This window comes from Rutilus rutilus, assembly GCF_951802725.1.
Source record: "Rutilus rutilus genome assembly, chromosome: 23".
Taxonomy (NCBI): Eukaryota; Metazoa; Chordata; class Actinopteri; order Cypriniformes; family Leuciscidae; genus Rutilus; species Rutilus rutilus.
In genome coordinates this window covers 8,266,251-8,280,662 of record NC_140233.1, presented here as the reverse complement: position 1 = coordinate 8,280,662, position 14,412 = coordinate 8,266,251, and the positions used below count along the sequence as shown (strand labels likewise).

General features: G+C 39.4%; 1 protein-coding gene across 1 annotated transcript; it reads left to right on the top strand.

The window, feature by feature from the left end:
- The first annotated feature begins 3,660 nt into the window (after nucleotides 1-3,660).
- hal (histidine ammonia-lyase) lies at nucleotides 3,661-13,838 on the top strand. Its single transcript, XM_084397186.1, has 20 exons — nucleotides 3,661-4,085; nucleotides 4,245-4,305; nucleotides 4,810-4,837; nucleotides 4,921-4,995; nucleotides 5,104-5,176; nucleotides 6,322-6,388; nucleotides 6,956-6,993; nucleotides 7,145-7,270; nucleotides 7,481-7,620; nucleotides 7,744-7,791; nucleotides 9,439-9,586; nucleotides 9,813-9,908; nucleotides 9,994-10,052; nucleotides 10,337-10,417; nucleotides 10,628-10,693; nucleotides 10,775-10,940; nucleotides 11,064-11,198; nucleotides 12,229-12,337; nucleotides 12,467-12,536; nucleotides 13,474-13,838. Exons 1-20 carry the CDS (start codon nucleotides 3,839-3,841, stop codon nucleotides 13,603-13,605), a joined length of 1,965 nt encoding a protein of 654 aa, XP_084253312.1. The 5' UTR covers nucleotides 3,661-3,838; the 3' UTR covers nucleotides 13,606-13,838.
- The last annotated feature ends 574 nt before the right edge of the window (nucleotides 13,839-14,412 follow it).

The following is a 14,412-nucleotide window of genomic DNA, read 5'->3' as shown; positions in this document are numbered from 1 at the left end:
CTGTGTTTACTTAGGGGTTTTTTCTAGCTGGAGTCTGGCCAATGGCAGGATGCAGTGAATGATGAAATTGTAAGGGCCTCTTTCTGAGAGTTTGGGGCCCGGAGAAACTGAGATGAGAGAATATGTAAAGGAAAGACTTGGATGTGGTTTGACTGGATGACAGAGAGAAAAGTTTTGAAGCCGCTGCCAGAATAGGTTGCACATGTCTGCTTAAAATAGTCCTCACTGTCACTGGACAGTTGTAAACATGTCAGAATTGCTGCCTTTTTCTGTCCCTCAAAAGTTTTGCTGGATAAGCTTTAAAGATGTTTGAGTTTTCATAAGTTATGTTTAACAACTTTATGAAAAATGAAAATAACATTTGTTTAGGACTAATGTTACCAACCGACACAGTCATTCACTGTCTGTCCTGGAGGGAGCGCTAACTGTCTAGATTTACCTGACGCTTTATTTAAAGGGGTCATCGGATGCCCATTATCCACAAGTTGGTATGATTCTTTAGGGTCTTCATGTAAAGTTTGTAACATACTTTGGTTAAAATTTCTCAATGGTTGTGTAAAACAACACACTTTTTACCTCCTCAAAAACAGCTCTGTTCACAGCGACCCGTTTCAGTGCATGTCTCTTTAAATGATAATGAGCAACTGCTCACCCCACGCATCTCTTCCATGGGGCGTGTCGACACAAGACGAGTAAAGTTTACAAATGGCTGAGGGCGGAAATATGCTAATATGCATTGGTCGTGGGCGGGGCATGAGAAATATGACAATACAATACAAATCATAATACAATGTGATCTTTCAGTTTAGTACTTTTAACAATCAGTTCATCCAACAGCAAACAATGCAAGATACATGTTTCAAATCGGCCTTAGAAGTGCTAAAATTAATATGCTACAGTACTATAAAAGACAGATTACACAGTTTTCACCACATGATCAACGATGATGGCCCGGACTTCATTAGAGACAACAGTTCTGCCTCCCTCTCTCTGATGACCAACCCTTTGACGGGCCCTATGCCCACCTCTTTGACCTCTCTGTTGGTGCACATGCCCACCTCTCTGACGGATCCCTTGTCCACAAGCTCTTCCTATTCCTTGCTCTTCTATCCTGCTCCATGTTGAAAGAAATTGCCAGTGTTTACACCCCCACTTTTATATATAGTGACCAATTGTGGTTACCACTATGTGAAATCAATTAGCAATAACGAGTATTCATCATGTGTGGTTACACGTAATTTATATGTTCGTACAAACACACATTTTATTTCTGTAGTTCTCAATCCATATACTGTATATTGCTGAAATGAAAATCTATAGGTTTACCAAACGGTTCAGTGATTAACCATTAAGATCAGTTGGATTAAGTGTTGGTCAAATGTATTTACGCAAATCAGATGAGAAACATATCAAAAGTAGTGTGAGCATTGCATTGTGAAAGACAATTACCGTACTTCATATGAAAGGTATTTCTTTGACACACTGATTAGGTTGTCAGGGTGTGTGCAGGCAGAAGAAGACGAGAAAGGCAGAATGCTCCAAGGTGCTCCAGGTGCAGGCGGGGACACAGAAGGGCGCGGTGAAGACAGAGGGAGTGAGGACCAAGGAGGAACTGAAGGGAGTGAGGAGTCAAACTGAGCCGGGGGGACGAAGGGACAAGGCGAAGCCAGAGGAGTGCAGTCCAGAGGTGAGGGAAGGTGGACGAGTGACCAAGGTGGATCCGGGGGGACGAGGGAGCCTGGCGGAGCTGGTGCACTGATGGGCCACGGTGGAGTTGAAGGAGGTAAGAGCCAAGGGGACGTCAATGGACTGTTGGGCTGAGGCGGAGTTCTGGTCACGGAGGTCAGAGGCGGAGACCGGGGATCCACCAACCAGGCTGGAGCTGTAGGCTGGCAGACCCACGGTGAATCCACCTCCCAGAAGATGGAGAGAGGAGCAGAGGGGCTGACAGGCAGTGGTGGAAGGGTTGAGGTGGGAGAGGGAGGCTGGGTGGGAATTTAGGCTCTGGTGTCAAGACGGGCTCCGGGCTAGACAGGACCATCGATGAAAAAGTATCTGGGCTGGACGGGACCAGCGGTGAAGCAGGCTCAGTGGGCATGACGTCAACTGTCTCAGGCTCGGCGGGCATGACATTTACAGTTTCTGGCTCGACGGGCATTACGCCTACAGTCTCTGGCTCGGCGGACATTACGTGATGCGTAGGCTCGGGGGGACTGGCGTGAAGTGCAGGCTCGGCGGGACTGGCGTGAAGTGCAGGCTCGGCGGGATGGGCGTGAAGTGCAGGCTCGGCGGGACTGACGTGAAGTGCAGGCTCGGCGGGACTGACGTGATGCGCTGGCTCGGAAAAAAGGTAAATTAAGTCCTTCTCGTCCGGACTCTGGACGAGGACAGGAACAGGAGATGGGCAATCTCGGTGAAATGAGACTCAGGACACAGTGTAGGCTGAGCCGCTCAACAAAAGCACGTAATCCAGATAACGAACGAACGTCCCCGGGATCGCTGCTGCTGGAGCTTGCTGGTGCAGATGATCGTTCAACCTGTACCAAAACAGTCTTTTGGACGTCATCTGCCCAGCTAACCCCGTCCGAGATCTCCAGGAACTCGGCGACATATTCCTCTAGGTGACGGCCATCCTGGAAACAGGTCAGAAGACCGTTGGCGGAGTTGGCAGGGGTGAGGAGTATGCCCATCTTGTCCCGTTATTTGGTCCCTTGTTCTGTCAGGGTGTGTGCAGGCAGAAGAAGACAAGGAAGGCAGAAGGCTCCAATACAAAGTGTTTACTTACAAATATAACTTAGGCGATACAAATAGGCTGGATACACACACTGGTAACAACATTACATAAACGAGAACGGACCAAGACTGACTGAACAGAGGGAACTAAATACAGACACTGATTAACATAAACCAGGTGACACAGATGAAGGTGATAGACAAGACACAGGTGATGATGATGAACTAATGATGGTAGACATGGGAACGGATAAGTGGAAGGAAAACAAAAGACGTGACTAAACAGACTAAACAGGAACACAACGGTTACATAGGCGTGGTGAAAAAGTGAATGTGTAATTTTGTTCGTTGTACTTAATCAATTGAACATGTGATTACATGTTTGAAAAAACAGACTTTTTAATGATCTGCTTTTGAGTTTTGTACTAACAGTTGTGAGGTTTTACCACATACTTGCGATAATAGTACCAAACCCTGTAATCAATCCATCACTCTGTAGTTCTATCTTTCTATTGTTCTATTGCATTTATTTATTGGATCTTATTTATAAAGGAGAAAAATACAAGATAGATTCTTCTAATTTAATATAAATATTTTCCAAATTATATTATTATCAGTATAACAATTACAGAAAGTACAGTCCAAACATCTGAAACGCTCTAAATTTGTTGTAATTCAATTATTTATTTATTTTTACTCAACTTTTTATGCTGATGTAAATTGTAAGGAAAATATAAAATTAGAAAATTGCACAGTTAGTAGTCTCAGAGTGGACTTAACCTTTTTTAATCAAAATCTGTGTATTTCTGCTGATGGTGGCAAAATTGTACAAGCTACAAAGTCAAAGGAAATCACTCAGTCTAACAGTTTGTTGACTGATAGATTCTCGTCTTTTTGACCAGCGTATCGTAACACAGAACCTTTGGTGCAGAGATAACATAGTCAAACACCACCATGTACTCTGTCTTCTGTGGTTAAAGGAGGGGTCCACAGAACAGCCTTTGATTGGCCCATTACAATTTGTGTACACCACCCAGTGAAGTGATTTGCATTTGCTGATCACACTCCTCAGGTATCAGCCTGTGGTGTTGTTCTGTCATTGGAGATGCCTCGCTTCACGGTCCACGTTCGGGACGAGTGGCTAACCGTCCCATGCAAAGATGCCACCTGCAGCATCAAATGGTTGGGTTTCGAAGCTCTCAAGCGCTACATCAAGAACAAACCTGACAATGGAGGAATCCAGCACATCAAAGATGTGCGTTTTATGGTCAGAAGATGTCAGGGATTGGGGTTGCTGGACAATGACGATATCATAGAAGATGTGCTTGAGGACAATGACTTTGTTGAACTTGGTAATGTTACAAATTTGGCTTATTTGTTCAGTGTTTGTCGAGAGGTTGAACTTCAAGCCTTCAGGTCTTGACTGACTTATTTTGAGGCTGTTTACCACAATTACTGAATCCTGTTTTGCAAGATGAGTTAATAACGTGTTATTTTACTGTTATCTTCAGCTATTGAAGGAGACACGATGCCACAAGATTTCATTCCAAGTCAGCCTGGGACGTCACACCTGTATCTTTATATTGTCAGTCAATTACAAATTTTAATCAAATAAATTATGATACGCTGATTACTTAATCAAATGAATCACAATTAATCATATACACCATTGTTTGCTGAGAAAAGCCTCCAATTAGGATCATTCAAAGACATTAAATGCATATGCAATCTTAAATTGCAGTAAAGGGAAGGAAATCCCTCATTACAGAGTTTTATTTAATATATTTTAAGAAATTTTAAATGCATTCTTAATTTTGATCAGTTTTATAGCATTTTTCAAGTAACAGCACTAAAAGAATGCATTAAATTGACAGTGCTTGTTGTTGTTTTATATTAAAACCTTTTGCTTATAACTTATGTAATGTTTCACCTGCTCCACATTTGGAATCATTCATTTATTTTTGCACAAAATACTGACTTACATGTAAATGATTGTCTTTTGGGAAAATCTCTCAAAAGCTACTCAGTAAACTTGAACAACTCTGAAAATGTCCTTAATATGGATGTTAAAAACAGAATAAGACCGTATCGAGAACCAGAGCAAGTACGTATGAAATATCAGTACAACAAATCCAGCACTTTTACCATCATCAGTCAGTCCTATTAATGACAGCTGTCCGTTTTCAGAACATTTCTCTAGATGGGAACAGCCTGACCTCAACTGATCTGGTGAATTTAGGGAAAGGCCGCTATAAGATTAAGGTGAGTGGGTTATGCTGGATGTCTACAATTGTTTTGTGATTTAAGAATGAACATTTACAAACAATATTTCTCAATGGAAATGCATTGCAACTTTTATCTGACCCTCAGCTGACCCCAGAGGCCGAGCTAAAAGTTGAGCAATCGAGAGAGCTTCTGGACACCATTGTGAAAGAAAACAAAGGTGAGAACTTTTTTTACCTTCTCTTAAAAATAAAGGTTCCAATAGGGTGTTTTCGCATTTTGGGTTCCCCAAAGAACCTTTCTGTGAATATATATTAAAAGAAACATTTTTGCTTAGTGTGAAGAGCAATTTAATAATCTAAAATTCCTTTAGTGCAGTGGAAACATTCCATGGATATTAAATGTTCTTCATGGAATCATCCATTTAAAAAAAAAAAAAATTTTTTAAGAATAACATTTTTAGACATACATTGAATCCTGAGCGATATCTAGAGACCATATTCAGAATATCATAGATTCTTACAAGTTGGTTATTTTGATTTGGACTAGTACACTGTAAAAAAAAAAAAAAAAAATATATATATATATATATATAGCCTATATATATATACTTTTTTTTTTAAATATAGTAAAAATGCTACAGTAAAAACATAAAAATAATAGGTTAATTGTTTAAGAATAAGTAAGCTTAACATATATGGTGAAAACCTGTAAATGGCTTAATATCACATTATATGTGATTTTACTGTAAAATACTATCAAATGTATTGTGTTTGCAAGTAAAATCTTTGAATTACCATAAAATGTAATGGTTAAAAAAAAGGTATTCCCAGAATTCTCTGCGTTACACATCATGCATGATTGCATTTTTATAAATAATTCTTTCTTATTTGTGTTATCAGTGCATTAGCATTAGTATGTTACATTTTATGATATTTAGTAAATGTTTATTGCATTATTATAGTGTTGTGTATGTTACTCTGATGGCGTTGTGTGTTTATGTCTATGACCCCGTGCACCGTCTATGTATGTTTTATGAACAGGCCGCTTACGATGAACTCTTGTTTCATCATGTGGCTTTCTATTGTGCCAACTAACTGTATGGTGGTTATTGGTACATTTTAAGGTAAAAAGATAGATTTTGGTAGTTAAAGTAGGTATATTAACATTATATATGAAATGAAATGAAATGTACGGTTTTAAGTTGTAAAATATATAAGCATCCTGTAAAACTGGAAACTGGTATCTATGGTATTTTCTACTGGTATTTTCAAGAGCACGAATATCCTCATTAATATGAAATAGTGGGGTTTTTATAAATATGACTCGACATGATCATTCTTATTTTCTTTTTTCCTTTTCTAGTTGTGTATGGCATCACGACAGGGTTTGGTAAATTTGCTCGGACTGTCATCCCAGTCAGCAAGCTCAAGTATTAATCATTTTTTTCTTCTTTCTTTTTAATATAATGTTTGGTAACTCTTTATTTTACAGTGTTCTTTTTACAAGGTACATGTAGTTACTGTAGTAATAACTATAAATTATGCATAATATGCAACTAACCCCAAACCGACCCCTATTCCTAACCCTAACCATATAGTAGGTACATGTAGTTCATTATTATTACTCAGTACTTTAATGTATAATTGCACTGTGACATGGACAACAAAATAAAGTGTAACCAAATGTTTTCTTACTCTTGAACTCTTTCGCATTTAACTAAGTTTATTTAAAAAATGACTGATTTGTAAATGCAATAGCTAAAATGAAATATTGAGCAATGAGCAAAATATTTGACAGCATTTATTAGTCTTTGTTAATGTTAGTTCAAAGTGCATTAACTGATGTTAACAGATATAATTTTTTATTTTTATAATGTGTTAGTAAATTTGAAAACTATTATTGTTTATTGTTAGTTGGTTAGCTAACTAATGGTATATTAACAAATGAAAACTAATTGTGAAGTGTTACCAGCAACTCACATATTTCTCTCTTTCAGGGAGCTTCAGGAAAACCTTCTGCGCTCACACTCATCAGGTGACATATTTTAGTTGAAATAAATATAAGTACGAACATATGTCTGCATATGTTTTTGTATGACATTTTGACGATATGTACTCATATAAATATTCATCATGAATTGAAACTTTCATTCTGTCCACTATATGATTATTATTTTTGATTATAGGTCTGGGAAGTCCTTTAAGTCCTGAACGAACTCGAATGCTGCTGGCTCTGAGGATCAATGTTTTGGCCAAAGGGTACAGCGGGGTTTCACCGGAGACGTTGCACCGCATGATACAGGCCTTCAATGGTACATAATGGATTCCTCATTATTTTAACTGAAGAGAGTATTGTTGGGTATTTTTGTTTCTTTGGCACAGCATATGAAACATGGTGTGCTATTTCAAAGAATACTTTCATGGTAGGTGCTGCGTCTTTGAAAAAGTTTCTTTGAACTTCTCCCTCAGGAGTTTTTACTCGAGCTGATATTTTTACCGTTTTCTTTCTTCTCTCGTCTCAGCCTCCTGTTTATCCTACGTCCCGGAGAAGGGTACGGTAGGTGCGAGTGGAGATCTCGCCCCTCTTTCTCACCTCGCCCTCGGCCTGATGGGAGAAGGCAAGATGTGGTCACCCAAGAGCGGCTGGGCGGATGCCAAATACGTGAGCACATTTTCTTTGGAGAGGCTGTGGTTGCAAATCTTTGTCCTAATGATAATGAGACATAAACATATTTACTTTTCATTTAGCCTTTAAAGTCACATTTGACCTTTGTGTTGCCTGCAGGTATTGGAAGCACATGGTCTGAAGCCCATATCTCTGAAGCCAAAGGAGGTACTGTTAATCCCCCATTGTGCAGTCAACATGTTTATCTCTGTTGACTTAGAGCTGTTTTGTGGGGCAGAACTCAACAAAACAAGTCTGGACACAAGTTTTTTTTTTGCATTGCATTGCATTGCATTGTAAAGGGAACAATTATACAAATTACAAAAGAAATGTTTTAAAAGTGATGCAGCATGAAGGCTTGTGTGTGGTAGCTTCACAAGCATGTTTTAACTGGAGAGAGTATTGTTGGGTATTTTTGTTTCTTCGGCACAACATATGAAACATGGAGTGCCATTTCAAAGAATACTTTTATAAAAATGTTTATAGTTGCTGCATCTTTAAAAGCGTTTCTTTGAACTTCTCCCTCAGGAGTTTATACTCAAGGTAATATTATACTATTATTATACTACTATACTATACTTCATTCTCTCCTCTCAGCCTCCTGGGTGGTTTCTAGGGCATTGCTATGTTTTTCCTATAGAGTGCAACAGTATGGAGTGAAAACCATTAGATATATACATAGATTCCTCATTAGTGTCTGTTCTATGGGCTGTTATACGTAAGCCATCCGCCATATTGGAACAGTCAAATCAAGTCCATTACCACTTAAGAGCAAGTTGACTGCAGATGTACTGTATATGTACAATAGACATTAGCAGATGATTTTCACAGCATTTAGTTCATCATTAAGGTGATAATTAAAAATTTTGATGAAAATTCATTGATTTGTTAGTGTGAGTGATGAACAGTGTCTTGTCACCTGTTCCAAGATGGCGGACGCGCCAAGGTGTCTGGATAGGTTGAACGTGAGATCTGCATATACATATCTATGGTAAAAACTCCATTCATTTTCTCCATAAGGAAATTGATTTTTAACAATAACTTCTAAACCTTTAAAGACAGCCCAACTGTGAGCAACGGGGGTGTTAGTCGATGATATTAGCTTCTATTGAAGCCGTTAGCCTGCATTATTTCAACTTGGTTTTCAAATATTCGTGTTTACACTATAAAACTATGTAAAAACTATATTACACATGATGCTGTACAAAAATTCCACCAATCAGTCGCAACAGGCAAATGCGCCGAAAGAGCTCTTTAGCTCCGCCTACTCCCAGAAAGCACTCCAGATGATGTGATAAAGTCAGTCTACATATGCTCTCAAATATGCTCTCTTATATTTGTAAATGTATGCATATTTTGCAATAAACTTCAAATATATTATTCGCTGTTCGCAGTGCTTCATGGGATTGTAGTTCTTTCCCTCATTAAATCCGTTATGTACACAGTCTTGTACCTTCGTATTTTTCTCCAATTTTCAAATACTTTTTTGCTTTAAATCAAAGTTTGTAATGTTGTGATTTACAAACTGTAGCTGGTTGGCTTGATTCATGGCTTATTATGCTTTAACGAAGACTTTTAAATCCCTATGGTATTTACAATGCCGCTGAAAAAGTGGGCGGGCACTGTTGGACTCTGTATTGTCCTGGGAAGTTTCTACTGAACGTTTACAGTATGTGTCTGCTAGGGCAATTGCTATGTGGCTCCTAGAGTATTCTGTGTGGTTGCTCAGCAGTTCCTAGGATGTTCGGAAGTGTTTGCTAGGTGCTAGTTTTATTCTGTGATAAGAGTGTGTGTAATGTTTATCTCTGTCCACAGGGGCTGGCTCTGATCAATGGGACACAGATGATCACTTCTTTGGGAGCAGAGGCCGTGGAGAGAGCTGAGGCCATCGCCCGGCAGGCTGACATCATAGCTGCCCTGACCCTGGAAGTCCTCAAGGGGACCACCAAAGCCTTTGATAGTGGTGAGGACAAAAATAAGGGTTGTGTAAACAGACATATTTACACACTGATTCTCAGTTCTGCAGACGGAAGCTGTAAACACTGCAAGACTTCTCAGACAAAACATTACTAGGGAGACAAAACATATTTGTGTATCACTGCCTTGCACGGTCCCTCCTCCAATTGCAAGTAATGCAATGCAATGGCGATGTAATAAACAATTTTAACGACAGACCAATTTCCTTACAGATATTCATGAACTGCGACCTCATCCGGGACAGAAGGAAGTGGCCCTGCGCTTCCGTTCCCTGTTAGACTCTGATCACCACCCGTCTGAAATTGCAGGTGAATGCCGCCGTTTTAATATGCTCCATTAAAGCTCATATTTAGCCATTTGGTGGTAACCTGTCTTGCTTTTTTCTAATTGCAGAGAGCCATCGGTTTTGCGACAGAGTTCAAGATGCCTACACTATGCGCTGTTGTCCACAGGTAACATACAGAGCCCATTCTGGGTCACCCTAAATACATTTTGTAAGTGATATTTTTTTTAACTATGAAAAAAACGTAGTTTTGAAAAACTTTCACTTTTATACCCGATTTTAAAAAGGTAGCTTTTTCAGGCCGCCAAAGCGATATTGTCGTGTAAATGAACGGCCAAAACGCATTAAAAGTTTTCCCATTTTAGTTAAAAACGCTGACGTGTAAAAATCCCCTAAAATAACACTGGTTGACACACTTGAACTATATTATTCAGTGTTCCTTACATTTTGCAGGTCCATGGAATCGTCAATGACACAATTGAGTTTGTCAAGAAAATCATCAACACAGAAATCAACAGTGCCACAGATAATCCTGTATCCTTTTTTAATCTGTATATACAAGACACTGGCACTCGTCTTGTAGCGTTGCTCATGTCTCTTCAAATCGCCTACTGAAAATGTTTTCCGGACACTTCTCCCAAGAGAATCACTTTGGTGTTAAGGTTTGTCTGGTTAGCTGGTCAGTGCCATAACTACACCGGCCTCTTCCACAGATATGTACATTTGCCCTTGACTTTGAGTTAGATGGTGTTTGCAGAGAGAGGTGAGACAATATCCGGTGGAAACTTCCATGGAGAGTATCCAGCAAAGGTATTTTATCTCACCACAGTAACATTTATTTAACAAAGAGCCTCTACGACGTTTCTGCACATTCTCTTCTTCCATTCTTAGGCTCTTGACTATTTGGCGATCGGAGTGCATGAGTTGGCCTCCATCAGCGAGAGGCGCATTGAACGTCTCTGCAATCCCTCTCTCAGTGAACTGCCTGCGTTCCTGGTCAATGAGGGAGGCCTGAACTCTGGGTTTATGATCGCGCACTGCACTGCCGCGTCTCTCGGTTAGCATCACAAAGTTCAGAAGACTATAACTCTCCTTTACCAAATAGTGGAAAGTTTAATTTTGACTACTGTACTGAAGTCATGTTGACCATTAACTAAAACAGATACATTTCCTTTTGCAGTGTCAGAGAACAAAGTGCTTTGCCACCCCTCCTCTATTGACTCCCTGTCCACTAGCGCGGCCACGGAGGACCATGTGTCTATGGGTGGCTGGGCTGCACGCAAAGCCCTCAGAGTGGTCGAGCACGTCGAGCAAGGTCCAAAACCTGATATTAACCTCCTGTTTACCCACTGACATCATCCACTAATCAATTTAGCTACAATGTTTACTATTATAGCGCCCCCTACTGAAGCACCAAAGCACAAATTGTAATAATACTTTAACATTTTCAAAACAATCTCATTGCAGTTCATAACTATTTTATGTTTTGGTGAATTGGTGGCTAAAAGGTGCGGTCACATAAGCAATATTTCAGTGAAATTGCAGACAAAAAAAGAGCGTCGTGATGTATTAACTCTTTCCCCACCAGCCAGCACCAGCATTTTTGATAATTTTCACCCAAAGTTTCATGGCCCCTAAAATATTTTGTTGCATGAATATCTAAACATGCAATATATCAAAAGAAAGAACAGACCCTCTGCTTTTGAACCCCCCAAAAAATCATTTTTTATTACATACATTTAATTTATTTAAATTATGTGGATAAGTTTCATAAAAAAGGATTCAGAACGATGATCAAAACACAGATGGAGTACATTGAGTCCATCAACACCCCCAAAGTTTTCACAGTCCTGTAACAGTTTTATTCTGTAACATTAGGCAGTTTTTATTTATATGTTGTTTAATGTCGATGATCGTGTTATTTTACATATGCATCTGCTTAGATGAGCTGTCGCTTGATTCTGCTTCTTCTTCACCTGTGTTTTGATCTGAAGACTCTGAACTCTTTCAGAAGATGCGTAATAGCGCCCCCCTACCGCATAATAGTGAAAACATGGATAGCCAGAAAATTCCGTCAATGGCGGGGAAAGAGTTACGTATAATTTATGTACAAAGCAGCTTTCGGTTGGTCACTGTGGTAAATTTGCATGACCAACTTGAACATGAACGAAACTTTTACGCATGAACGCGAAACCTCCAAATTCCACAGATTCCAATTGAAATGAATTTTTTTTTGTCATTTTTTTACTTTTTGTTTACTGACCACTGATCTTCAAATACAGAACAGAATATGTAATTTTGGGAGAAATTAAACCTGGATATGTCCGTTTTATGTTTCCTTACAGTGCTAGCCATTGAGTTGTTAGCTGCCTGTCAGGGTATTGAGTTTCTACGCCCCCTACGTACAACGACCCCATTGGAGAAAGTGTACGACCTTGTGCGTGCTACAGTAAAGTAGGTTGAACAATGACACACGAACCCCAAAACCTCCAATATATTGAACTTTCAGGTTAATAATTGGCAAACCTTCTTTCATCTGTCTCTTCCTACTTATCTTTGTCTTTTTTCCTCTCTTTTCCTCAGGCCCTGGATGAAAGACAGGTTCATGGCTCCAGACATTGAAGCAGTACATCGGCTTCTCGTGGACCAGAAGGTAAGACTCACTGCTGCTTATTCTTGGCATCACTATTACTATTGAAACCAACCTCGAAACTCCGAGTTATTAACCTTTTATGCCACAGACATGAATGGTAGCTCACAAGTTGATTCTGGTTGGGAAGAGTTATGCTATTTTTTTCTAAACAATCAGACTTACAATTACTTGTCTGGTGGATCATAAAACAGGTGAAAAAATCCAGACCAAAACATCATATAGACATGAAACACAAAACATCCCAGAAAAACCTAGCAACCACATGCTATAAACTAGTGATGTAGTACTCGAGTCCGGTCTAGAGACCGATTTCTGCTTTCTCGGACTCGACTCGGTCTTGACTCGGACTCGGCATAGGCGGTCTCGTCCCCATCACTAGTCCACTAGAATACATACCACTAGAACATGTTAATTTGCTCTGCATGTCCTAACTATGATTAAAAAAGTCAGGGTGGGCTTAACATGTTGATGACAGAGCAGCACTGCTGAAGCAGTTTAGAAAAATAGGCAGAAGATGATGCATGTGGTAGGGATTTTTTTAATGATAGTAAAAGCATAGTCCATATTAAGACGTTAAGACTGCTCCTCTAAACAATTCCCAATCTAGCTTAGTCTGTAGGCCTAACTGTTGATTATTAACTGGGGTGATATTAAATCATGAATATGAAAACTGACATGTTTTTATGGTCTTGGTCTCGACTCCTAAAGACTCGGTCTCGACTCGGACTTGCTTCCTCAAAGACTCGGTCTTGACTCGGACTCGACCCTTCAAAGACTCGGTCTTGACTCGGACTCGGCATAGGCGGTCTCGTCCCCATCACTACTATAAACTACTCAAAACCTTTAGCTACTCTAGCGACACCCACAAATTTCTAGCATTGCAATGACGAATTTTGCACTAATAACATTCTTGTTGTTTCTTGCCTGTTGCATTCAGGTGTGGGACATTGCTGGGCCATACATTGAGAAATATTGTATGGAAATCATCCCAGAATCCCGCCCCTCTTCCCCCACAGCCTTTGCTCTGGACCCGCCCCCATCACCACGGAAACGGGTCAGGCTGGAGTGACAGAGATGGCATCCTGCTGATACTGTTCTCTAGTCTCACATTTAATACATTACCAAGCATTTAAAATGTGTTCATATGTCAGCATTGTTCTTACTGTTGTTTTCTCTGAATGGAGTTCATTATAACATGTGAAATGTTCCGGACGGTTCTACTGTATCTTGCCATCTGTTGGTCCTTATGCAGTTCTTCAGTTTCTGAGTGTTTTGGTGAATAAATGTCTTGTGATACCAGTATTTGTTTAGGTTTGTTTTGTTTTTCTTCAACTTCCCCAGAAGGGATCCCACAGTGACAGCAGGATAGAGGCTGTGCCATGTTTTCATTCGGATATTGAAATGTCCATTGTATGATTTCATCAGTCTGCTCTTAAAGGAAGTATCTTTGAACTCATGACACAGAGGTATTTTGACAGATGGAGGGATGTTGTCTTTGTTCTGTGACTCATCGTCGCCATGTGAAATAGATCTAACACTGCTTTTTGTGGTGAATTCCCCTTTTACTTATTTTTTGTGTTCTCTATAGGAAACACATGACATGAGTGTTGCTGTAAGTTCATTCACTACAAAAAAATTTCTTGCTTCGTATTTTTGCTTTGCTTTTCATTAAAAATATCCAAAAATTCTTAAATACATTTACTTGAGGAGCAAAATGACTTAAGATTTTTTTTTTTAAATCATCAAAAACAAATGAGTTTGTGCTTGAAATAAGAAAAAAATATCTGTCCATGGGGTAAGAAAAATAATACAAATGAAAAAAAATCCCCCCCAAAAAATCTTAAAACAGGACTAATTAACTTTATTGAATTTTTTT